This window comes from Chiloscyllium plagiosum, unplaced genomic scaffold, assembly GCF_037043375.1.
Source record: "Chiloscyllium plagiosum isolate Xiang-an unplaced genomic scaffold, Cpla_swu_hap1 HiC_scaffold_8, whole genome shotgun sequence".
Taxonomy (NCBI): domain Eukaryota; kingdom Metazoa; phylum Chordata; class Chondrichthyes; order Orectolobiformes; family Hemiscylliidae; genus Chiloscyllium; species Chiloscyllium plagiosum.
Genome location: NW_028270146.1, coordinates 22243679 through 22270834, shown reverse-complemented (window position 1 = coordinate 22270834; position 27156 = coordinate 22243679). Strand labels below are relative to the sequence as shown.

Genomic DNA, 27156 nt, shown 5'->3' with positions numbered 1-27156 from the left:
TGGTGGATGGTGATGGTAAAGCCTGATGATGAACATGAAACCATTGACAATTTTCAGAAAACCGCATCTGACTCCCTAAGTCCGTTAGGGAAGGAATCTGCCATCCTTACCTGTTCTGGCCTATATGTCTCCAGACATTTATCCTTCACTTCCGGCACACTCGTATTATAGGTGGCATTTGTAAAGAGGGACAGAAGCCAAGGTGGCCAAATGGTATCACAAACTCAGCACTGCTTCCCCATTTTATAAACATTTTCAAAATAAACTGTTAATAGGTGGTCTATCCATACACCTTCAAAAGCAAATAGATTTAAAAATATTTTTAAAATGCAGCCTCCTTGGAGAACAAGGAGAATCCATACACCACTCTTCTCCAACCTAAAACTTTCCAAACAACCTGTTCTATTATTTATCTTTCAATTCTGGCACCCTCATATTAAAGGAGACATTAGTAAATGATGGCAGAAACCAAGGTGGCCAAATCACATGTTTAATTACCTCATCACAAACTCAACACTTATAAACCTTTTAAAAATAAACCATTAATAGGTGGTCTATCCGTATACTTTTAAAAAGCAAATAAATCTTTGAACGTTTGGCAAATTGCAAACTAACTCTTTCTTTTCCTCAACTCGGTTTGCAAAGTCTTACTGATGCTTTTACTGTTTTATGTGTTGAACCAGACTGTGTCTGGGTAGATGATGGCTTAATTGTATTATTACAGAGCTGTTATTCCAGAATGCTAGATAATGCTCTGCTGAGCTGGGTTTGAATCCCACCATCGCAAAAGGTGGATTTGAATTCAATAAAACATCTAGAATTAAGAGTCTAACGCAAACCATGAAACCATTGTCCATTGTTTGGGGATTTCACCAATAGCCGTAAGGGAAGGAAATCTGCCATCCTTACCTGGTCTGGCCTACATGTGACTCCAGACCCACAGCAGTGTGGTTGACACTTAACTGCCTTCTGGGCAATTTGGGGTGGCACGGTGGCTCAGTGGTTAGCACTGCTGCCTCACAGCACCAGCGTCCCAGGTTCGATTCCAGCCTCAGGCGACTGTCTGTGTGGAGTTTGCACATTCTCCCCTTGTCTGCATGGGTTTCCTCTGGGTGCTCCAGTTTCCTCCCACAATCCAAAGATGCGCAGGTTATGTGAATTTGCCATGCTAAATTGCCCATAGTGTAGGTGTATTAGTCAGAGGGGAAGTGGGTCTGTGTGAGTTACTCGTCGGTGTGGACTGGTTGGGCCGAAGGGCCTGTTTCCACACTGTAGGGAATCTAATCTAATCAAATAAATGCTGGCCTCACCAGTGATACCCACATCCCATGAATAAGTGAAAAAAATGTGGTAATGTTTTTCTGTTCTTAGCTTTTACTGTGACACAATTTAAATGCTTTTACAACAAAACCTCCCCGGGCTGTGGCTTGAACAGATACATAATTCAGTCACTTTGTCAAGCTGGTTTTAAATGGAAAAACCTGAGCTCAGTTTTTGATTAATCCCACAGATATTAATGAATGCAGTAGTCCCAATACATGTCCTACTGGAGAGTGTATCAATACTCTGGGTTCCTTTGAATGTGTCAGCTGTTCAGTTGGATACAAAGCAATGAATGGACGATGTGTAGGTAAGATTCCTAAAATAAACTGTGTGCCATTGACACTTCTCAATAATTAGTCACAAATCTGACAGCTGCATCAAAAAAAAAGGCAGTGAAATTGATAGTTTTATAGTTATTGCTATTGAACTTGTGGTTTGAAGGTGGATTTAATCTGATAGTTTTATGCCATTGCAGTCCTGTATTTGTTATATTACTCTGTAAAAGATTTGAAATGTGCACCAAAGCAAAGTCTATTCTTATGATATCAGTAAGGAAAAATAAACAAAAATTGACTTCTAATGTATTTAAAAGAGCTCAGATAAATTTTGTAATTTGAACTTTACAGCAAACAAGATCTTGAAAGATAAAATCTTTTAAAATTGGACTAAGTCTCCAATTTCATTTTCAAATCGGCAGAAATTACTTCTAACATTCCTTATCTGCCAATAATTCATAGTCCAGGTGGAGACTATTTGGACAAATGCTCCACATTAAGCATTTGGCTAAAGATTCAGCCAACAAACGGGTCAACAGAACAAGATTATTCCTTTATTAGGTAATTGCGTGCATCTATCAGATAGAACTTTGGTCATGATAATTATACAGCACTATGAACCATCAAGTCGCCACACTATTCACAAGGTCTTGTTTGGAAGGAAACCATTACTTCAATAACTGCAGCAGTTTGGTAAACTTTTTTTAATATTTTCCAATCAACCTGTTCAAAGATGTTATTACATGCCTCTGGATCAGGTGGGACTTGAACTCTGGACCTCCTGGATCAGAGATACTACCACCAAGTCATAAGTGCTTCCTATTTGCTGGTAATACACCTCGGGGAACTGACTCACAGATTTAACTGAAGAGTTCCTCAGCCCTTTGCGATCAACAACCTTTCCATTCTGATTACTGAGACCTAAGACTGGCCCTGATACTGGCCCTGGAACTTCAAGCCTGTTTTGTTGTCACTGTTTTGAGCACTGTTGGAATCCCAGCAGTTGCCATCTCTCCCCATGGGCCTGGGAGGACTGAGAAGCTTCTGATTTGTTGAAGCTGGAACATCTTATCTTATAGGGGGAGAAGCCTCAACTGAGCCCCATATAAAATAGATGTGTAATGGCCTCCAGGCACAGTAGAACTGAATTTGCCCATGACATTCCTTCATGTAGACTAACCTTTATTGTCACATTCTCAATGAGTATATAGCGCCAACATAGATACAAAAGTACTTGGCACAGCTTCTTTAGTTACAAGTTTTTAGACAACACAGAAATAAAATGTCCAACATTCTGGAAATAAAAGCTCAGTACAGCAGACCACGCTGACGCTTAGCTTCCAGTCCGCACCAGGCCCTAGCTCCACACTGCGCTGGCACCACGACACGGGAGGAGACTGCTGCACCAGGCCTGGAGGTCACCACACAATACCAGGAGGGCGTCACGCCAGGAGATCACCATGCCATGCCAGGAGGGTGTGGCTCATGCCAGGAGGACACGATGCCAGACAAAGCATAGTTTCACTAGAAATGAATTGTATCTGTATGGAAGAAAATCTAGTAATTGGAATTGATGCATTTGAATTTTGCATAGCAGGATTTTGCTTGTTCTTAGCTCAGCAGTACCACGGACTAGATTCAGATTTAAAAGACTGCTGTCAAACAATGTACCAGATGTTTGATACCTACTGATGACTGCTGCACATCCTGCATAATATCCTTCCTGGTTTTGTTTCCTCATTGGCATTAATACTTATATGTGTTTCATCTTCATCACTAAGGCTGTACGCCTCAGTCCCCCAGTTACCTATTCTTTTAGAAATTTCAAACAGATGTTGTTGATCGTACAGTCACATATTGGATCATATGCTGCAAGAGGTCAACAATTCAAACTAAAAAAACTGGGGGAGTGTAACAGATGTGCTACTGCAGTGTGTGTTCTCCTACTTCAGATTTATTTTGGGTGAGTTTTCAGCAGTATGAGATTAACAAAACAGGATATTTTTTTCTTGAACTAGTTTCATAATATTCCCTGAGCGCCGTAATAAATCCTTTAGAGGATGCACTCCTTTAAAAAAAAAGAAAACTGACAATGAAACTGCTTTTAATAATTGCATGTCCATAAAAATAGTCATTGTCTTTTAGGCATGGTAGGATATATAGTTTATTCTACTAGGTATAAAGTCACAAATTGCTCTGGCATGTTTAGTATGCACTGCATGAGTCAATATTAATATTTATTTGAAGCCTGTTTAAATGTGATCCTAAATCAGATGTTCTTTTTGAACAAACCAAAAGGCTTTTATATTCAATCATTCAAAATTATCAGCAACATATTTCATTTAGGTAGTGCCTTAAGAATAAAGCAAGAACTACTGCATTGGCTACTGTTCAAAAAGTTGCCTGACTGTAAGAAATCCTCTGCAGTGACTTGATTTAAAAATATTTTTAAAATGCAGCCTCCTTGGAAAACACGGACAATCCTTTCTGCTGGTAATACACTCTTGGTCTCACAGGAACTTCCCCACAGATTTCATTGAAGAGTTCCTCAACTTTTGCGATCAACATCCTTTCCATTCTGATCACTGGGACCTAACACAGGCCCTGATACTCTTCTCCAACATAAAACTTTCCAAACAACCTGTTCTGTGATTTATCTTTCAATTCTGGCACCCTCATATTATAGGAGACATTAGTAAATGCTGGCAGAAACCAAGGTGGCCAAATCACACATTTAATCACATCATCACAAACTCAACACTGCTTCCCCATTTTATAAACCTTTTAAAAATAAACTGTTAATAGGTGGTCTATCCATATACCTTCAAAAGCAAACAAATCTTTGAACATTTGGCAAATTACAAACTAACTCTTTCTTTTCCTCAAATCGAGTCTAGGTTTGCAAAGTCATACTGATCCTTTTACTGTTTTATATGTAGAATCAGACTGTATCTGTGTAGATGATGGCTGAATGGTATTATTACTGAATAATAATACCACTATTCTGGTTAATCCAGAATCCCAGATAATGCTCTGATGATCTGGGTTTGAATCCCACCATCATAAATATTAGAATTTGAATTCAATGAAAATAAGAGTCTAATGAAGGCCATGAAACCATTGTCCATTGTTAGGGGAGTTCACTAATGTCTTTGAGGGAAGGAAATCTGCTATCCTTATCTGGTCTGGACTGCATGTGATTTCTAACCTACAGCAATGTGGTTGACTCTTAACTGCCTTCCAGGCAATTAGGGATGGGCAATAAATGTTAGCTCAGCCAGTGGTTGTCACATGCTGTGAATGAATTTAAAAACAAAGCTGCCTGGTTTGAGTTTGGGGCTGAGAGAAGACTTTTTTTTAATAAGACCTCTGCATCGGCTTTTCTTTTCAGCTTACTTTTGTGTCTTCGTGGTTTGTAATCTCAGCAAATGCATTAATGGTCTGTGTTTTCCACACACATTTCTAGTTTCATTATCTTTTCATAATTAGCTTTCATATTGTTGAAGTCTGCCTCCCCTTCTTTTGTTTTCCTTTTTACCGAAGTTGATGTGCTCTTGTTGACTGACAAGTTATCTGCAGGTTCTGTTGGCAGATTAATTGTTTGAGACTTGGAGTTGAGATTCACCTGAAGGACCTTCACGTCCAGCTGTAGACCCTCAGATCTTCTTTGTCAAATACACTGGGAACTTCAGGATAGTTGCTATAACATTTACCTATATTCTTGTTTCCTTTCCCATTCAAGAATCATCTTTTTTAAGGACTTTCAAATTATGATGGCTCCATCACCAAAGACATTCAGGGAGTTCATGCTTAACATTGTTTCTTTCAGCATTGTGAAACTTCAATGTCTTCAAAATTAGGACCGAACATTTTATTGAACGCTGGGAGATGAAGATTAATGTTGTTCATGCAGCTTCAATCTGACCTGATTGACTTGATACACTCTGACTTGAAGCCTCTCTCTTTACTGCACAACAACCCAGGGGTCTGAAATGGCTCTTTTTTTTTCTGTCCTTTGAAGCTACCAGGCTTGATGAGGTCCTCCACATTCGCTGAGATTGTTCCAGATTTCCAAGATCTGCAGTATTTTACATTCAGCTATCTTGCTGGTTTACTGCCTCTTTTTGGGTTTCCAGTGGTTCAACCTGCACTTCGTAGGCTATGATTAGAGTGGTGCTGGAAAAGCACAGCAGGTCAGGCAGCATCCAAGGAGCAGGAAAATCGACGTATCGGGCAAAAGCCCTTCATCAGGATTCCTGCTCCTCGGCTGTGCTTTTCCAGCACCATTCTAATCTTGACTCTAATCTTCAGCATCTGCAGTACCACCTCTCCTGCTTTGTAGGCTATGTTAATAGCGTGATTCTCCTTCATTGAATTTTCCATTGATTTCCTGCCAAAGTGCACTAACTTGAGTTGCATAAAAGTAAACATATTCCTTTTAAATACACATTGTGATTATCAAGTTTTTTTTTTGCATCCATCCAACATTTATGGATCTGCTTCTTCCGTGGCGATTAGGATTAGCATCTCACCTGATTACATATGCAGGGCGACATTCCTTGAAAAATTGCAACTCCAAAACATTTTAGAGAAGCATCATATCAGGTGGGAGGGGAGGTGATATCCTAGTTGTATTATTGCTGGACTGTTAATCCAATTACTGAGGTAATGTTCTGGGGACATGGGTTCAAGTCCTGCCACAGTAGATAGTGGAACTTGAATTAAATTTTTAAAATCTGGAATTAAAAGTCTAATGATGACCGTGAGTCCATTGTCAATTGTTGGGAAAATCCCCATCTGATTCACTAAATGTCCTGCAAGGAACAGAAGATGCCATCTTTACCTGGTCTGGCCTACATGTGACTCCAGACCCACAGCAATGTGGTTGACTCTCAACTGCCCTCTGGGCAATTAGAGATGGGTAAGAAATGCTGGTCTGGTCAGCAAGGCCCACATCCAATGAATTAAGTTTTTAAAAATGGCAGTGTTGTTTGGCATTTAACCCATTATATGTTTTTTGACAGATGTTATTGACTCTTTTGATCTCTATTAAACTGCGTTTAAGCAGAGGAATATTTTGGATCCAATTGCTTCTGCAATAAAATCTTGAGAAATCAGTAGAGTGACTTTCTAATCTCTGCATTGTCGCATGGCTTGGTTTCTCTCGGCCACTTACTCATTCATGGGGTGTGGGTAAGCACTATTTATTGCTCATCCATAGTTACCATTGAGAAGGTGGTGGTGAGCTGCCTTCTTGAACCACTGCAGTCCATTTGATGCAGGTACACCTGTAATGCTATTAAGAGTGAAGTTCCAGGATTTTGACACAGCAACACTGAAGGAATGGCAAAATATTTCCAGGTGGTGGTGTTTCTATGTATCTGCTGTCTTGGTCTTTCTCGTGGTACTGGCCATGTGTTAGAAAAGTGCTGTATAAGGAGCCTTGATGAATGTTTGCAGTGCATCTTATAGACAGGTACACACAGTTGCTACTGAGCATTGATATGGAGGGAGTGAATGTGGTGCCAATCAAGGTGCCAGATTTGTTTTGGATGATGTCAAGCTTTGAGTGTTGTTGGAGCTGCACTTATCTGGGCAAGTGGGGAGTACTACATTACATTCGTGAAGAAGATGGTGCAGTTCTGTCAAAAAGCTTGTCAAGAAAGTGCAGTGTTTCATATACAGGAGAAGCTTAAGAGTAAAGTGAAAAACTTAATGTAGTTCTATTATGTGCATGCTGGGGAAAGGTGGTACACTCGGAGCGTGTTTAAACCCCAGATATCTAAACATTCCTGTAAAGAGATGCCCATACAAATTTCTGACATTGGAGGAATTGAATCCCAAATTCACAGAAGTTAAATTCTTGCCAAGCTCAATGCCAAACAAAGATATTTCTTATCTGATTTGGCAATGCGATCTCAGGAAATCACTGTTTTCAGGGTGCCATATGGGGGATTTGCTTCCAGAGATTACCTTTCAATCTGTCTGTCACTCAAGATGTTCCAGGATGTTAGAGATGGAATTACAGAAAATATCCCTGGATGAGTTTGTCTTCCTGATAATATTTCGGCGATGGGCAAAACCAATAAAATGCATGACTTAAATTTACACTCACCAATGATATCCTGAAGAATTTGTCTTCAACGGCAAGGAGTACCAAATGAATGCAGGTCACAACTTTTTTGACTCCATCTGTTCAAGTTATAGGATATGTCCTGACACAGGCAATGTTATAGAGTTAAGATATATGCCTACTTCCCAAGATAAAGAAGATCTGCAGAAATGCCTCCTTTTTTAAAACTCCCTGGCACTATGCATACCTAGTTTTTCAACAAGGCATCATCATTAAAAAGAAGTTGGAAGAGAAGACGGTCCCGTATATATCGCAGCAAGGTGGTCTACATGCATCTGAGCCACTCAAACAAGTATTGTCAACACAAACTTGTATCCTGCCGTGCAATGTCTTGAAAGAAGACGAACCTGAAAGTCATGGTTACCCACAGAGATATCGAAATGAACTTAGATTCCATGAAATCTCAAAACTAATGAAGCAATGTTGAGAGAAACAGAAACTAAGTAAAGCGACTCTGTGCAATATGCCAAATATGAACAAACAACACACAGAAGTAAGCTTGAACAATGGACAACCAAGGTGACAGCAACAGACCAAGATGCCCAAGTCAAGGATGCCCTAGAATGAAATATAAATCTCCCAAAGGTTTCACCATCACAATATCCAAAAGGACTGTCAAAGCACCAGTACTTCATCTCCACACTTCAACTCGTAAATGTTTGTACTGTTGCTTCTGTATAAGTAGATTTGTAACTATGGTAGCATATACATATTTTCACCCTTCCTATGTATTATTATCATCCAAGGAAAGATGATGGCCTAATGGTATTATTGCTGGACTGCTGTTTCTGAGACAAAAGTGATATTCTAGGGACCTGGATTTAAATCCTGCCATGGTAGATGGTGAAAGTTGAATTCAATAATAACCTAGAATGAAAAGATTAATGATGACCATGTCAATTATTGGAAAAATCCATCTGTTTCATTAATGTCCTTCAGGGAAGGAAACTGCCATCCTTACCTGGTCTGGCCCACATTTGACTCGACCCACAGTAATGTGGTTGACTCTTAACTGCCTCTGGGCAGTTAGGGATGGGCAATAAATGCTGGTCCAGCCAGTGAATGAGTTAAAAATAATTATACTGGGGGCGAAAAGGTGGATGTTGTTCGTAGCTCAGGAGCTGTGCTGCTTTAAATGCTAATAAGCCCAGGACCGAGGTATAATCCATACAGCCCACTGCCAAGTTCAGCCCAGCATGGAGCAGAATAGCAGGAGATACATACATAGTTATCAGTCACTACAAATTGTAATCTAAACTGTTAAGAAGCTTGTTTGAGCTTCTCAAGTACATTACTCAATTTGAGTTACTGACGAATAACAAGAAAACAGAATATCTATCATTTGTTGAAGTGCACTTAGGAAGATGGACAGTTACCAAAATGGTCAGATCACATGTTTAATAACATGATTGCATGCTGTACATGCTGCGAAAATAAGGATAAATTGCATATAATAAGTGTGGTCAGCTTTTTGGCTTTTCCTGTTTCCAAATCAAGGCACTTTCCTGCTCTCTCTCTCTCGCGCTCTCACTCTTTCTCTCTCGCCCTTCTCCAATCTGGATCCCAGCTCAGGTCTCAGCTCACGATGATGAGGATTAATGGAATCAATTACTACAAACAAGAAATCATGTAATGGTCTGGGCAAATTCCTGAGCTAAGCAGTGACAGATGAAATTAAGTGCAAGGCAGTGGACTCCTGTTTTGCACACAGTAGAGAAAATAAGCAGCAAATAATGCTGCAATAAATAAAAGTAAAATGTAAGAGACCTGGAAATCTTGAATTTTATCATTAGTAAGTCCTAGCAATGTAAATGGTCAGTCAGCAAACCCAGTTTTGTTTTCATTTGGGTTATGAGCATCACTTGCAAGACCAGTTCCCGAGTAACTCTGGTGAACCATCATTTTGAGTTGCTATAGTGTGTGTGTCTGTGTCTGTGTGTGTGTGTGTGTTGGGGGAGGGGGGGGGGTGTGGTTGGTGGGGGGAGGTGTTTCATGATTTTGATCCAGCAACAGTGAAGACATGATGATACAGTACCATGTCAGGATGGTTTTTACATCCATTTGCTGTTCTTTTCTTCAAGCCAGGTAGAGATCAGAGGTTTGGAAGGATCTGTCACAACAACTTTGGCATCTTGTTGTGCTGCATCTAATGGAAGGTACATATTGGCTGCCATTGTGCATGTGTAGTGGAGGATGTACAGCGGGCTCACCAATTTACAAACATCTGACATACAAATGTTCATACTTACAAAATGTGATCTCATACATAGTTTTAAAATTTAAAGACCCAAAAAATAAATATTCTTCTGTACTTACGCTTTCCTGAAATGTACTCCGACTTGCAAACAAATTGACTTGTGAGAGACTCCAGAACAGATCCTATTTGCAACCAGATGACTGCCTGTACAGGTTTATAACCAAAAAAACCTGCAGATGCTTGAATCCAAAATAGACAGTCAGGAGGCTGGAAGAGCACAGCAAGTCAGGCAGCATCAGGAGGTGAAGGAAGTCCTGAAGAAGAGTTACACCTGAAACATCAACTTCTCCACCTTCTAATGCTGCTTGGCTTGCTGTGTTCTTCCAGCCTTCTGCCTGTCTACTGTAGAGGCTTTGAACATTAGAAGAGGTGCTCGTCAGGTGGGATGGGGACAAGCTTTAGGATAATAAGATCCATCAACCAGGTTTTGCGAGTAAACAATAAAATCATTGGTCTGTTGTGAAATCAGGAATTATTCAGCCAAGTTATAAAGTTGATTAAGACAAAATTTGAAATATGAAAGTATATTCTCCTTCCTAAATAAACCCTGACATGCATACACAATTTAATGAAAAAAAAGTTAAATACTGAATTTTGGGGGAAAAAAACTCACCATTAGCTCTTGAATTAAAAAAAATCTGAAATACTCAGGATGGATATCAGTCAGCATCCTGACGCAGATTGATTAGATTAGATAACTTACAGTGTGAAAACAGGCCCTTCAGCCCAAGAAGTCCACACAGACCCTCCAAAGAGCAACCCACCCAGACCCATTCCCCTACATTTACCCTTCACCTAACACTACGGGCAATTTAGCATGGCTAATTCACCTAACCTGCACATTTTTGGACTGTGGGAGGAAATTGGAGCACACGGAGGAAACCCACGCAGACACTGGGAGAATGTGTAAACTCCACACAGTTGCCTGAGGTCGGAATTGGATCCGAGTCTCTAGAGCTGTGAGACAGCAATGCTAACCACTGTGCCACCATGCTGCCCATTACAGAAGCTATCCCTGACCGGGAATTGAACCCGGGCCACAGCGGTGAGAGCGCCGAATCCTAACACAGACTTGCATTCGGAATGATCTGAATTCCGAGGTTTTTCAGGAGAACGGTTGACTCGGTATTTCAGCTGTTTTACTGGATCCTTTTTCTCAGAGGCTGAGCTGGGGAATCTCTCCCTTCATGAAAGGTTGTACCCTAGCTGTATTCCCAACAATATCCAAAATTACTTTACCCTTTGCCAGCCGCAAGCTCAGACAGATGACTTCCAGTAAATCTAACAGTTAATTGAAGATGAGCAACATGCAGTAAATCCAACAGCCAAAAATCTTGACCATTTACTTAGTGTAAACCACATGATTTCCAAGAAGTGTCTTTTAATGAAATATCCTTTCGTGATCCCCTTAAAAACAAATGGTTCAGGTACCTCCTCAATTTTTATTCAAATTAACCATGATTCAAAATTCTTGAAACATGAATCTTCAGAAAAATATTAACAATGAAGTGTTTTCATATCAGAAGCTAGGTTTTTTTTTGTTTTCATTACAGATTCTAGCATCTGTAATAATTTACTCCGAGTATTGGCTTTATCTCTCAGTTGAGAGACAGCATGTCCAACTGTGCAGCACTCCCTCAGGTAATACTAGAGCGTCAGGTTATAATCTTGAGCTCAAGTTTTGCAGTGGGACTTGAACACACAAGTTTCTCATCGAGAGATGAAAACACGAGCATTTGAGCTGTGGCTGACATAGCAAATGCACAACCTGTGATAGAGAAGAGACATGACTTGGTGTAAAAAATGAACAGAATACAGAATCGTTCTAAATTTAACATTGGATTATTCTTCATCTGTAAGTACTTAGCAAGTACAATGCTGTAGTTTAGGATTTATATATTGTGGGAGGTAGAGACGTTGTAAATAGTACTGCCAGGCAGTGTGCTGATTTCCCAGCACCATGACTGCCACAAGCAAATTTCATCAGGACGGAAAGGAATGCAGGCCTTGAAATCTGCAATGAGGGAAATGAATTAATGAAGGAGCTTGTTCAGGGATAGTTTGGGATTGCAAGATCAGTCCAGTGCTGTCCAGACCTATGATGGTAAACTATTGTAATGCAGCAGGGAGTTAGTTCTGACCATAATATCAGTTTGAGTGAGTCCATTAAAGGAACATACCTGAGAGGAGTGCTGTGCCGTTGACACACAGATGCATTGGCTATGCAGGAACTGCAGAATGGTCTACATGTGTATAGGAAGTGCAGGGTGTTTTCACCCACCTGAGGCATAAATGAATTGAATGTAATAGAGTCCAGAGGAATGCAAGCAAGGTAATAGCTGGCATTTCACATTCTAGATGCAGAAATGATGAAAAGTAATGTCAGCAGGAGAGGTGGAGCCATTCAATTGAGTTCTTCCTGTATGCAAGGGTGAGGACTGGGGAGAGAGGCAAGGGACTAGAAGGTAATATAATCTTGTATATCATACTCAGTGATGCTGAATTTGCAAGATCAGGACGATATTCAATTCCAGTCAGATATGGGTTGCAGGCGCAAAAAGCAGTAGTTGGGTCACCATTGCTGGATTCTTCCACTTTCAAGATGTCATCAGTTTCATTCATGTCATCATCAAGGCACCCATTGGCCACCAAGAGACATTTATCAACTAGAAGAACTTTCATTCCCCCCACAATTAACTGCCCTGTAACTACAACAAAAACTTCATGCTTGTCTGCATTGTCTTGGCAGCTGCTTCTTCATCCTCTGGCAGCTCTTCATTCCAACATCTAACTGCGCTGCTGGATTCTAGCAGGCAAGGTATCATACTCAAAGTATCAGGACTTGCACCTTTATTAGGGATCAAGACTGAAGGTAGCTGCAAGGACCATGATCTGGAAAGCCATCAGACCTCTGAAGATCCGGTCGTATTGCCTGGACTGGTCAGCCTGTGAGGGTCTCTCTCATTATGGCGGTCCACTGTGTGCTCTATAACATAGTCCTCCAGAAATGTGTGAACCTTAAAAATGGTATGGACCTTAAAGAAAGTAATGTCTTAGAATAGGACATTCTACTTATTGGTGGAAGAGGAAAGTTGTGAATACAGAAGTGCCCCAGCTGTGGAGCAGGCCTTGAGGATATCATTAAAATGTATCGATGTTCAGGGGTCATTTCATTACCTGATCTCTTCTAATCCAGGAGAACAGTAAGGGTCAAGGAACTGCCATTGAGAGTATTTTGAAGGTACTTACACTGAACTTGCAACCTGGAATAATCGCCTGTTATTGCCAGTGAGTTGATCCAGATTAGATTAGATACCCTACAGTATGGACCATACATAGTTTTCACTGTTCCCCTTATAGGCACACACACACACCTTCATGCACTTTTCCCTCTTATCCTATATCACAATTAAATAAATGAGGCTCAAATATCTTGTGACATGAGTCAATAAGGGAAACAATATACAGTCAGTTCTTGCTATAATGTGTCTTTCATTAATGCAAATGGCTGCAACGCGATTGGTGAGTAGGGAACTCTGTTCCTAAAACATGAACTTGTAAAATGTGTATTGGATATAATGTGATTAGGTCACCGACACTTAAGTGTTATTTGTATTGCATGATTTTCGTGTAGTGCGGCATCGCACAGGAACATGGCTGTCACATTATAGAAGAAATGAGTGTACATTTCTTTCATTAACGGGGGATTGAGTTTAAGAGTCATGAAATCTTGTTGCAGCTCTATAAAACTTTGGTTAGACCGCACTTGGAATACTGCGTCCAGTTCTGGTCACCCTATTATAGAAAAGATGTGGATGCTTTAAAGAGGGGTCAGAGGAGGTTTACCAGGATGCTGCCTGGACTGGAGGGCTTATCTTGTGAAGGTTGACAGAGCTCGGACTTTTTTCATTGGAGAAAAAGAGGACGAGAGGGACCTAATTGAGGCATACAAGATAATGAGAGGCATAGATAGAGTCGATAGCCAGAGACTATTTCCCAGGGCAGAAATGGCTAACAGGAGGGGTCATAGTTTTAAGCTGGTTGGAGGAAAGTATAGAGGGGATGTCAGAGGCGGGTTCTTTACACAGAGAGTTGTGAGAGCATGGAATGCATTGCCAGCAGCAGTTGTGGAAGCAAGGTCATTGGGGACATTTAAGAGACTGTTAGACATGCATATGGTCACAGAAATTTGAGGGTGCACACATGAGGATCAATGGTCGGCACATCATGGGCTGAAGGGCCTGTTCTGTGCTGTACTGTTCTATGTTCTATGTTCTATTTCAAGGTGGTTTGTTTAACACACTGACCTCCAATTTCAGTCACCATCTCAGTCACTGTTCTTGGTCATATTTATGGATTGCCTTGTGAATGAAGATGAGGTGGGGCAGTTTATTTGCTTGAGAGAGGTATGAAACCCTTTGGCCTCTGTGACCAATGCTAGCGATTCACTGACATAGGAAGCTACTCCTATCAGTTCTGGGAAACATAATCCAACAAGACAGATCTGAGCCTTGCTGAGAGAACAGTCGGGGGCATAGATACTAGTGTAATGGGAATCTCACGGGATTAATGGTCCAGTAGCCCGGGGCAGTGCCCTGGAGATATGGGTTCAAATCCCCCATAACAGCCAATGGAATTTACAATCTGTTGATAAAAGTCTGAAATATAAAGCTGGTCTAAGAAATGAAGACTGTGAAAGCTATTGTCATGAAAACCCATCTGGTTTACAAATGTTCTTAGGACTTGTCCTTACTGAGTCTGGCCTACATGTGACTCCAAACCCCCAGAGATCTTGTTGACTCTTAACTATCTCCTCAAATGGTCTGGTAAACCACCAGTTCAAGGACAATTAGGACAGGCAGGAAATGCCAAAGACAGCCCACATTGCATGAAAGAACAATGATAAAGGGTACCCTGGACAACTCTGAACAACCAAAGACCTTGTGAGAATCTAGTGATGTCCTCACCCTTGCATACAGGAAGAACCCAATTGAACAATTTATTTTCTTCTACTGATCTTCTACTATTTTCCACCTCCTAGTGTTCTCAGCCACCACAGGGTGTGTTTGCTTTGTTTCAGATGGCCTTCTCCTATAGCCCTGTGCAAAGGGGGCATCTCCAATCTCTCCTACTGCCTCAAGGAGGATCTTCAGATTAGCATCTGGAAGTGAGGGCCAACCCTATCACGGGCCAGTCTTTTGTTTCCTGTTTTCCATTGCCGCTCAGGTCCCTCAGTAATTCCGTGATGAGCCATGATGTGTTGGAATTGGCTCCTGTACAGTCCCTTATCCTTTGCTACTCCTGTGACTTCTAAATTCATGCCAAATCCACCTTACTGCCAAATGCCAGGCTGTTTCCTTCAAATCTGACTTATGGTGTCAGATAACTTGACGCTAATGGGAAAGTTAAGCCATATTGCTTTTCTTAGTCCCATACTCATCTTTCCAGTTTCATCTGGTGCCTCAAATCATCTCCATCCAGCTCCTCACTAATACACACATGCTAAATCTTCCTGACCCCAGGCACTGTCACCATCCTCTCAAAACTATTGCCATTACAGGTCAATTATCTTTTGGTTGGAAGAATATTATAAAACATACTTCCTTTGGTGTTGTTTAAAAGCGGACTGTGTTCGTGATCTATGTTAACATCTGAGATTTGGAAAATAAAAGAAAAACTACAGTTTTTAAGCATTTGTTCTTTGAATGTGGGCAATAAACATACGACAAGGTAGATGATGGACTAGTGGTATTATCACTAGACTAACTTAATCCAGAGACCTAAGTAATATCCTAATGACACAGGTTCAAATCCCACTACAGCAGATGGTAGAATTCGAGTTCAATAGAAATCTGGAATTAAGAGACTAAAATGGATGACCATGAATCCATTGACAATTGTTGGAAAAACCCATCTGGTTCACTAATGTCCTGAGGGAAGGAAATTGTCAGCCCTACCTGCCCTGGCCTACATGTGACTTCACAGTGATGTGCTTAACTATTGTCTGGGCAATTAGGGATGTGCAATAAATGCTGACTTGATCAACGATGCCCTCCTTCCATGAATGAATTTTAAAAATGATCACATTTTTGGACATTTGTGTTGTCCTAGTCTGTGATGGTGCATCTTTTTAAACCACTGCTTGTAATGTATAAAGGTTACTTTGATTGTTCCTCCACAAGCTCCACCAACAAGAGCAGCATCATCTTTATGTGGACTTATGTTTTTCCTTATGTGTTGATGGGTAAATATTCTGCAATTCCTCAACCAACCTCACAATGGGAGCACCATGACTTATGACTTGTGGTTCCAGGAGATGGCAGACTACATCTTTTTGTTGCAACAGCAATGGACAATTGGTGCGGCATTGCTGACAGTTCCTGCATCCAAGGACAAGTTAAATGACATGGTGCTTGGAACAATGACTTAAGAGCATGAAGAGGGAGTTCATCTCTAGTTTCCACTAGGTCAACTGATCTCAACCAGATCAGAGCTCAGAGTTAGTATTGTTCTCAGCATCTCTGAGCAGAGACAATCACATAGTGCATAGTCCTGCTGCCACTGATAATGCAGTGAATCTTAATGATACTTGTGGACCAGGGATTCCCAAAGAGAGTAAGATCATAACATGAGCTTTTGGGGTTGCGAGCTCACAGCAATAACTGGGGTTATGGAATTCTTCCAATAATCCCTCCTCACTCTCATGAACCTTCACAGCTCTCATACGTCTTCTCTCCATTTCCCGTCTCTCCATTTTTACTGGGGTGACATTGCATAAAATGTTTGCAAAGCATTGAAGAATTTTTGCTGGACCAAATACATTAACTGTGGTTTCTCTTCACAGATGCTGCCAGACCTGTTGAGCATTCCTGTTTTAGTTTCTAATTTCCAACATTGCAATTTTTTTTTTGCAAAGCACTGTTCTATATTAAAAGACAAAGTATCAGTACACTAGTGTACGGAATGAACTGCCAGAGGAAGTGGTGGAGGAAGGTACAATTACAACATTTAAAAGGCACCTGGATGGCTGTATGAATAAGAAGGGTTGAGACGGATATGGGCCAAATGCTGGCAAATGGGACTAGATTAGTTGGGATATCTGGTTAGTACCAACGAGTTGGATTGAAGGGTCTGTTTCCAAGCTGTATGAATCTACGACTGTATAACATGTAAAAAAAAAGGCACTTGGATTGGAAACTGGTAAAATTATAACGTTCTGAAAATTTTGTCCCAGCATGGTTCAGAACATCCAAAATAAAGATCAAAATAGTGATGAGAAGGTGGAAGAAAAAGAAACATTAATTGTTATTTGAGTGATTGAAACAAAACTGAATTGCAACTAGTGTCATCTGAGTAGTTTTGGCTTATTTACCTGTTGTTGCCATACAATGGACAGTACTACAAGAAGCCTGTTATTTATTTGTTGGATGAATGACTTCAGTCTTTGAGTACGTCCAAGATGCAGTGCTGCCAATTGGGATCAGTGCATACATTCTTGATAGTGTGCGCTTCACGGAACACTTATAACAAAGGAAACTTTTTTTTTCTTTTCTTAGTAGTGTTGCCACCAGAGCCTTTCACTCCACATTATTTCAGCGTTACTCCTGTCAGCTTTGTGGATTGTCAATTGTTACAACTATTTACGATGAAAGAAGACTTGTGCATTTTGGTTGTTTTGTTCTGTAATTAGATCCTTCTGCAATTGTTAAAAAAAAAAATTTGGGAAACATACAACTCTAATGTTAGGATGTATTTATGCCTGTTTCAGATGAGAACGAATGCTTGACATTTGGCATTTGTGCCAATGGAAATTGTATAAATGTGGATGGATCCTACCGATGCAGTTGTAACCAAGGGTTTGAACCCGGGGATAACCTGAAGAGTTGCAGAGGTATTTGAGCATGTTTAAATAAATGCAACATAATTTAGACCACTTAACTCAGAAGGAATGTACACATGGCCCCACACCAAAACAGACTCAGTTACTTGTTTTATCCAACCCATTGTTGACTCTGGCTTTTGTTAACTTCCGCTATTTAAAATTTCCAGGCGTGGAGTATTTAAATGCGCTGTGCTGGAACTAGTGTGTTTAAAGCCTTGTTTTTCCTGATGCACATTAATGATCTGAATCTTGGTATGCAGGGGACAATTACAAAGTTTGCAGGTGTCATGAAACTTGGAAGAATTGTAAACTGTTAGGAGGACAGTGTGGAACTCCAAAAAGACACCGGGAAGTTGGTGGAATGGGTGACTAAGTGGAAAATGAGGTTCAGTGTGAGTGGTGTTGAGGTGATGCACTTGGAAGGAAACACACTGAAAGACAATGTAAAATAAAAGTTCACTCATAAAAGGGGTGCAGGAGCAGAGGGATGTGGGTATATGTGTGCACTGACCTGGAAAAGTGGTAGAGGCAGATCCCACTGAGGCATTCAAGAGGGCATTGGATGAGCATTTGGATGGAAATAATGTGCAATGGTATGAGGGGAGAAAGCAGATTGGCAGCAAGTAACGGTGTTCATTTGCAGAACCGGTGTGGACATGATGGGCTGAATGACCCTCTCCGTGCCTTGGCATTTCTGTGATTTTGTGATTAGCCCAATAATGAGAGCCATGCCAGCCCATTGCGCCCCACTCCCCCACTATCCCCCACCCTCCCCCCAAAACTCTCAACCCTCTGATCCTACTTGGAGACTGCAGGCTGTTACTGCAGCATCTCCAATCCAACACAAAAACACAAGCAACCACAGACACATACACAAACCCACTCACACGACAGAATCCCTACAGTGTGGAAACAGGCCTTTTGGCCCAACAAGTCCTCCAAAGAGTAACCCACCCAGACCCATTCCCCAACCCTATTATTCTACAACTACCCCTGACTAATGCACCTAACCTATACATCCTTGAACACTATGGGCAATTTAGCACAGCCAATTCACCTGACCTGCACATTTATGGACTGTGGGGGGTAACCGGAGCATCCAGAGGAAACCCACGCAGACACGGGGAGAATGTGTAAACTCCACACAGACAGTCACCCGAGGCTGGAATCGAACCCCGGTCCCTGGCACTGTGAGGCATCAGTGCTGACCACTGAGCCATATACACACACACACACACACACACCCACACCCACTCATACAGAGACACTCACTTACCCACACAGACACACAGATACAAAGACATATGCACACACATTCACACATCCACATCCACACACAGAAACACCCACACCCACCATTGATAGAATATTGGTGATGAAACAATTAAATCTCTGGGGCCACTCATTGACTCACTGAAGGACCTCAAGTGACCTGCAGGTGAGGAGGAGTTCCTCGCCCTTTCCCACCTCTAGCTTTATCTTGGTTGAGTCAGGAAGTTCACCAGCACTCCGCCCTCATTTTCCCCTTCCGACATAGCCAGCCTGTACAACCCGCCCCATTTCCTACCCAGCTCCAAGATAGGGAAAAGTCTGGGGGTGAATTAAATAATCACATTTCATCCCATATCCCTATTTATACATTCCAAAACGCTGTTTCCATTCTTTTTTGCCATTACTTGTACATGCATTTTAATGCATTTGACTTCCTGAACCTCTCTGCTCATATTCCATCCATTTTTCCATTAAATGTATATTCCTAGGTCTATACCTACAAAATTCTTCCAGAATATATTTAGCATTTTCAAGATGGACTGAATACAAAAGTAATTCATCAATTGGTTGAAAAGCCCATTACTTTTCTCCAAAGTTATGCATAAAAGAAACGTGAACTCAGTTTATTGTGTTTTGTATTATAGATATCGATGAATGTATGACTCTTGATGTTTGTTTCAATGGACTTTGTACAAACACTGAGGGATCTTATGAATGTTCATCCTGCAGTCTTGGCTACAAACTATCAGAAGACAGACACAGATGTGAAGGTAGGCAGTGTCTTGATGTTCCATGGTACAAAACAAATCACTTCTGGTTATTGAAACATGAAGAATGGGCCAAATAATGAAACGTAAAATGCCACTGCCATCCGCCCAGTCAATTACTTCAGCAATCTCAGCATTCTCTCAGGCAGTACATTCCATATATCTACCACCCTTTGGGTGAAAAAAGGATTTTCTTAGATCTCTTCTAAACCAAATACTCCTCATCTTAAATTTATGCCAGCTGTTCTTGGGTATGCCTGAGATTCTCACATTCTACTCTGTGCAGGCCTCTCATAGTGTTGTATACCTCAGTCAGATCTGTCCTCAGCTTCCTCTGTTCCAACAAAAACAAACCGAGCCTATCCAGTCTCTCCTCATAACTGAGGCTTTTCATCCCAGTTAACATCCTGGTGAATCTCCCCTCTCCAGTGCAATCACATTCTCCTAATAGTGTGGCAACCAGAACTGCACACAATATTCCACCTGTGGCCTAACCAAAGTTTTATAAAGATGTAAGAAGACTTCCTTGCTCCTTTATTCTACACCCTGGCTAATAAAGACCTTCTTTACCACCCTGCCTACCTGTGCTGACACCTTCAAGGATCAATGGGCTTGTACACCAAAGTCCCTTTGCTCTCAGTACTCTCAAGGGACTGACCATTAATTGTGTCTCTCTTTCCCTTATTAGACCTTCCAAAATGCATCTCATAACACCTATCATAATTAACTTGCATCTGCCATTGGTCTATCCAAGTTTCCAGCTGATCAATATCAGACTGTAGCCTGAGACCACCCCCCTCAGTATCAACAACAACACCAATGTTCGTGTCATCTGTAAGCTTACTAATTAAACCTTCTACATTCGCATCCAAGTCACTAACATTAGTACATAACAAACAGCAAAGGTCCCAGCACTGATCCCTGAGGTACACCGCTGGTCTCAGGCTTCCAATTACAAAAACAATCATCCACCATCACCCTTTCCAATCTGTTTGTAGCAGAGAGTCCCACTAATCTCTGGGTAAAGAAATGTCTCCTCATCTCAGTCCCTACCACATACCCTTACACTGTGACTACTGTTTCTGGACTTCCCAGTCAACATGCTTCCTGCATTTGTCCTGTTTAGTCCTGTTAGAAATTTATAGATTTCTATGAGATCACTCCTCATTCTTTTACATTCCAGTGAATAAAGACCTAACCGATTCAGTCTCTCTCATTCCTGTAAACTAAGGAATCAGTCAACCTTTATTACATTCCCTCCATAACTAGAACACCCTTCCTCAGACAAGGAGACCAAATGTAATATCTGGCTGATTTCTTAATCCAGTTGAGCCTGTCTGTCAATAAAGTGGTTGAGACCAAAACATTAAATGTTTTCAAAGAATTATATGTAGTTCTTTGTAGAATTGCTAAGCTCCAATTTACACAAACAACAGAAGCATCTCTTTATTAGATTTGCATAGCCACTGTATGTTTAAGTTTTCCAAGAGGTAATGTTAGGTTACAACACATGGGCGGCACGGTGGCACAGTGGTTAGCACTGCTGCCTCACAGCGCCTGAGACCCGGGTTCAATTCCTGTGTGGAGTTTGCACGTTCTCCCCGTGTCTGCGTGGGTTTCCTCCGGGTGCTCCGGTTTCCTCCCACAGTCCAAAAGATGTGCAGGGTCAGGTGAATTGGCCATGCTAAATTGCCCGTAGTGTTAGGTAAGGGGTAAATGTAGGGGTATGGGTGGGTTTCGCTTCGGCGGGTCAGTGTGGACTTGTTGGGCCGAAGGGCCTGTTTCCACACTGTAATGTAATCTAATGTAATCTAATCTAATAATCTAATCTAATCTAACACATGTTCAGGTGGACTAGCTTTCTGGTACTCCTCATCTATTTTAAAAATAATTTTAAATGTCCAAAGAGGTGAAAAATTAATGACAGAATAAATTATGTGGAAAAGCGTTTGCACTTTATTCTAGCTAAGGTTTTTCATTCAAAGCATATTGAACATTGTGCAGTAATTTGAATTGGTATTTTAAGGACTCTAAAATTAGAAACATCAACACAACCGATTTCAAAAAATCACCATGTTAACACTAAATACATCATGGGCCAGGAATCTGTATAATTACCCAGGTAGATTTCTCATCATCTTTTGCACACCCATTGATAAATAAAATTGTGTAATTCAAAACGATCTAATGAATTTAATTTCTGGAAAACAGTTAAAGAATTGGGTATATTCAATGATATGTTTGTATTGTAAAGGTGAAGTTGCCTTATCAACTTATAGTCTTATATAAGTCTTATCAGACCATAGGGCTGTCCTGTCATTAGAGAGAGAGATGACTGGTGGTGGCTTAACCTGAGGGTCACCATACCTCAGGACGGGGGAACGGTTGAGAAGGAAAGTCCTTCATGGTAACCTTAGACAACGTGGGACTTGCAGCACTCTGCATCGCGATCCAGCCGACTGTACTAACTGACCCCCAGTTTTTTTATTGATAGTCACTATAGTCAAAACCAAACAGAGAAGATAATGAAAAACCGAAAGAACTGTGGATGCTGGAAATAAGAAACAAAAACAGAAATGGCTGGAAAAACTCAGCATTTGTGTAAAGAAACCAGAGAAAATAATAGCATTTCTGAAGTGATTGTCACTTGAGGTGTTTGTTGGATATAAATGTTTTTGTGTGGTTGCACAAATCTCAGAAAGGCACTAGAACTCCATCTTACTCTTTGCACAGTCAGTCTGATTGCTGCTCAAATAGATAGTCATCCAGTTAGTCAGTTAGCTAGTCAACAATCTATGTAATGTAACAGTAACATGTCTGAGATGTCATATTAGTATTCTGTTAGTTATTAATAGACTTTCAATATCTGTTTCACCAAGAGCCTTAGTTTTCTTGGGAGAAGTCCGAGTACATTTGTTTACAGAGTTAACTATTACAATAACCCATTGCACTGTGTCTGCCTTGTTCACCCTATTTCAACATGGGCCAGCAAATTCTCAACATATCAACCCATGGCACATTCAATGATATGTTTCTCTGTAAAGGTAAAGTTACCATAGTGTTATCAGATCATAGGACCATATGAAAGACCATTCGATACAGGAGCAAAATTAGGCCATTCAGCCCATGAAGTCTGCTCTGCCATTCCATCGTAGCTGAATGGGGTTTCTCAACCCCATTCTCCTTGTAACTCTTGATCCCCTTCCCAAACAAGTCAGGCACATGCTATCACAGTGACATCTGCGGCTACTCAGAAATTCAAACAACACCAATCAAATTTAGTTCGTGTACAGTGCCCTATCACCCAAGCCACCAAAGTGTTTTCTAAAGATCTTTTCACTTTCTGAAGATCATTTCTCTCTGGCTGCATCTTCATGTAGTCTCAGGAACCATAGCTAGGATGGAGGACTCTCTAGGCGCTGGATGATTGGCCAAGTGACCACAGTGGGTGCTTGTATCCAGATGGCCCTTACATGCTGAGGGTCTTCTTGCCAGAGGCAAATAGACCTCCTCAGCTTGAAGAGAGTCAGAGATGGGGTCGGGGCACTTTTGGATTGTCCTGAGAGAAACTTCTGTGGGGCCTGGATTTGGTTTGTCAATCAGCTGCATTCCACCTGGCTTGGCCATGTCTCCTCCTTTGGAAAAGGTTCCTGGGGTATGTACCTGTTTCTCAGACTCCTTGCCTGTATGCCTGGGGCTTATGGCAGAGGCAATGGAATGCAGGAACGTGCATCTCTCCCAGAAACTCTTGAGATGCTGAGCATAGACCTCCATGGCAGCAGCCAACCAGACCATGAAGACATGCATGAGGCAACTGGATCCCCAAAACATAGCTACACCTCTTGCAAAGGCTAAGTGATAGTATTGCTGGATTATTAATCTAGAAACTCGGCTAATGTTCTGGGAGCTAGGTTCGAATCCCACCTAGCAAATGGTGGAGCTTGGATTCTATAAAAAATTCTAAAAATAAAACCTATGATATCATTGCGAATTGTCAGAAAGACTCAGCTGGCTCAGTTACGTCCTTCAGGGAAGGAAATCTGTCATTCTTACCTGGTCTGGCCTACATGTGACTCCAATCCCACAGTGATGTGGTTGACTCTCAACTGCCTTCTGGGCAAGGGGGATGGATAGTGTACAGCCAGCGACATCCACATCCTGTGAATGAATAAAAATAGCCTTTGAACAATGAGGGCCATTATATCCCACTTCTCTGTCCGTTGCTTCTGCCTGTCCCTGTGCATTTGCTTGAAGTCTCTGATCCCTGAGACCACAGGGTCCTCTCCTGCCTGAATTGGTATAAAAGCCAGGCCAGAAATCCCCTAAGCTCCTTCAAACAGAGTCTGTTCCATCCTTTGATAGGTCCCTGCTTTAATATCTTAGACAGTAAGTCAGCAGAGCAACATTTTTTTGTTACTGTACCAAAAAGTCATGTCTATTAAAGACTTCCAAAAAAAAATTTACATTTTAAGATTTTCTATTGCAAATTAACAGACAAAAGGGAACAAAATACAACACTTTGTGCAAATGCATGAAATTAAAACTCAAAGTGTGTGTTATCAGTCAGAATAATGGGTTGTTGAATTTCCACCTTTTAGGAGATAGTCACAAGCCCTGCTGACCCAGTGCAGAATTTGGAGGTGCCGGTGTTGAACTGAGGTGGACAAAGTCAAAAATTGCAGAATGCCAGGTTATAGTCCAACAGGTTTATTTGGAGGCACCATCTGTCGGAGTACTGCTTCTTCATCAGGTGGTTGTCCTGATTTGATTGAGATTGGGCAGCACGGTGGCACAGTGGTTAGCACTGCTGCCTTACAGCGCCAGAGACCCGGGTTCAATGCCCACCTCAGGCGACTGACTGTGTGGAGTTTGCACATTCTCCCCGTGTCTGTGTGGGTTTCCTCCGGGTGCTCCGGTTTCCTCCCACAATCCAAAAAAATGTGCAGGTCAGGTGAATTGGCTGTGCTAAATTGCCCATAGTGTTAGGTGTAGGGGAATGGGTCTGGGTGGGCTGCACTTCAGCAGGTCGGTGTGGACTTGTTGGGCCGAAGGGCCTGTTTCCACACTGTAAGTAATCTAATCAACGATGGTCAGCCCTGGACAACAATTGTCCCTTCAACCAGTCTTTTGACCAGTGTGTTCAGACAAGCCCACCACTGACCTGCAGCAAGGAGTGTTGATTCTGAAAATTCTGATTTTGGATGGTATAAGGGTGCCACTGGTGGTAGGTGGTGCCTTGAAAGCTAGTGCTTCCAAATAAACCTGTTGGACAATAACCTGGTGTTATTGTGTGATTTTTAACTTTGACCCAGTACATAGCACAGCGAAATTGATTGCATTATCTTACAGTGGCTTAGTGGCCGAGTAATCCAGAACCCCAGGTTAATATTTAAAGGACATGAGGCTGTGACATTAGTAAATCTGGAATAAAAAGCTCTCACTGTGGTTAAAAACATATCTGAGTCGCTAGTACCCTTTAGAGAATGCTATCTGTCCTCCTTATCTGGTCTGACCTACAGGTAGTTCCAGACACTTAACTCTTGATTTGTTCCTGCAATTTGGGGCGGGCAATTAGTGTTGCACCCCTTACTTCCAAAATCAGAATTTTCAGAATCAACACTCCTTGCTGCAGGTCAGTGATGGGCTTGTCTGAACACACTGGTCAACAAACTGGCTGGAGGGCTGTTGTTGTCCAAGACTGGGCATTGTTGTTCTGCAATCAAATCCGATTCCAAACGAGATTCAGGACTATGACCCGCACAGCTGCCAAAGCACCCTGGCACGTGCCAAAAGGGTTCCACTACAGATCGGATTGATACACTTTGTGGGAAGGCTACCCTCATTGCACATCCCCCAACCCTCAGGGCCTCTGGAGGTTCCCTCAGACTTTACAGGAAATCCTCCTACAGGCTGGTTGGCAAAAGAATTGGCATAGAGGACCCAGGACCAGGGTTCGATTCCGCCCTCGGGCAACTGTCTGGGTGGAGTTCTCCCCATGTCTATATAGGTTTCCTCCGTGTGTTCCAGTTTCTTCCCACAGTCTAAAGATGTGCAGGATTGTCCTTTCTAAATTATCCTGTAGTGTCCAGGCATGTGCCGGCTGGGTGGTTTGGTTAGGGTGATGGGTATCAGGATTGGAGTGGTGCTGGAAAACCACAGCAGGTCAGGCAGTATCTGAGGAGCAGGAAAATTGACATTTCAGGCAAAATCCCTTTAATAGGAATGGATTCAATGATCAAGGGCTTTTGCCCGAAATGTTAATTTTTCTGCTCTGGATGCTGCCTGATCTGCTGTGCTTTTCCAGCACCACTCTAATCTTGACTTTATCTCCAGCATCTGCAGTACCCACTTCTTCCTAGGGTGATGGAGATAGTTTTCGAAAGATCAGTGCAGACTTGATGGGCTGAATAACCTCTTTCTGCACTGTGGGGAGTCTATGATTCTCAAATTCCTCTCTAAACCTTCTACCTTTCATTTTAAAATTATGCCCCCTTGTTATCGACCCTTCAACAAAGGCAAAACGCTACTTTCCATTCACCATCTTCATGCCCCATATAATCGTATGCACCTCTATTGGGTCTCCCCTCAGCCTTCTGTACTCCAAAGAAAACATCCAAGCTTATCCAGCCTCCCTTCAGAAGAGAGAGCTGTAAGAGAAAGATTGGAAGATGGCCAAGGATGGTCATGTCGGAAAGGGAGCGTTTTAAAATGGAGGTTGGTAAGACCGAACGTAAACTTAGGGAACGGCTCACTGAGCATCGCAGCCGGGCCCGCAGGGGCCAACCAGACCTCCCAGTCACCGCTCATTTCAATTCCCCAACCACTCCCTTTCCAACATGACCATTCTTGGCCACCTCCATTGCCAAAATGAACCACCCCGCAATTGGAGGAACAACACCTTATCTTCCTCCTGGGCAGCCCCAGCCCGGAGGACTCAACATTGAGTTCTCCAGTTTCAAATAATCTTTCTTCTCTTCCCTCAACTCCCTTCCCAGCCCCTCCCCTGCCCTTCCACTCCTCCCTGCCACCAACCGGATTCATTCCTCCCATTGACCAACCAGGCCGTACTCTCTACCTGTCTTCACCTAGCCCCACTTCACCACCCTGCTCCGCCCCCCTCCCCACCCCCCTTTATCTACAGCTCCCCCTATACCCACCCATGGTCCTGAAGAAGGGTTACACCTGGAACGTCGACTTCTCCACCTCCTGATGCTGCCTGGCTTGCTGTATTCTTCCAGCCACCCAAC

At 41.9% G+C, this 27156-nt stretch overlaps 1 protein-coding gene and 1 long non-coding RNA gene across 3 annotated transcripts in view; one reads left to right on the top strand and one right to left on the bottom strand.

Moving 5' to 3' along the window:
* The window catches only part of LOC122553394 (latent-transforming growth factor beta-binding protein 2-like), a 465241-nt gene that overhangs the window by 334428 nt on the left and 103657 nt on the right, over positions 1–27156 (top strand). Inside the window, exons 20-22 of one of the 2 annotated variants that reach the window (XM_087989652.1) lie at positions 1511–1630; positions 17757–17879; positions 19787–19912. In XM_087989652.1, coding sequence (XP_087845778.1) covers positions 1511–1630; positions 17757–17879; positions 19787–19912 — 369 coding nt within the window. The remainder of the gene's footprint in view (positions 1–1510; positions 1631–17756; positions 17880–19786; positions 19913–27156) is intronic. The other variant, XM_087989653.1, reaches the window with a different exon arrangement.
* LOC148149358 (uncharacterized) lies at positions 3036–27156 on the bottom strand. The gene is made up of 3 exons (XR_015757842.1): positions 27067–27156; positions 23963–24067; positions 3036–3139 (listed from the first exon to the last, which is right to left on the bottom strand). It is a non-coding gene; the product is annotated as an uncharacterized LOC148149358 (long non-coding RNA).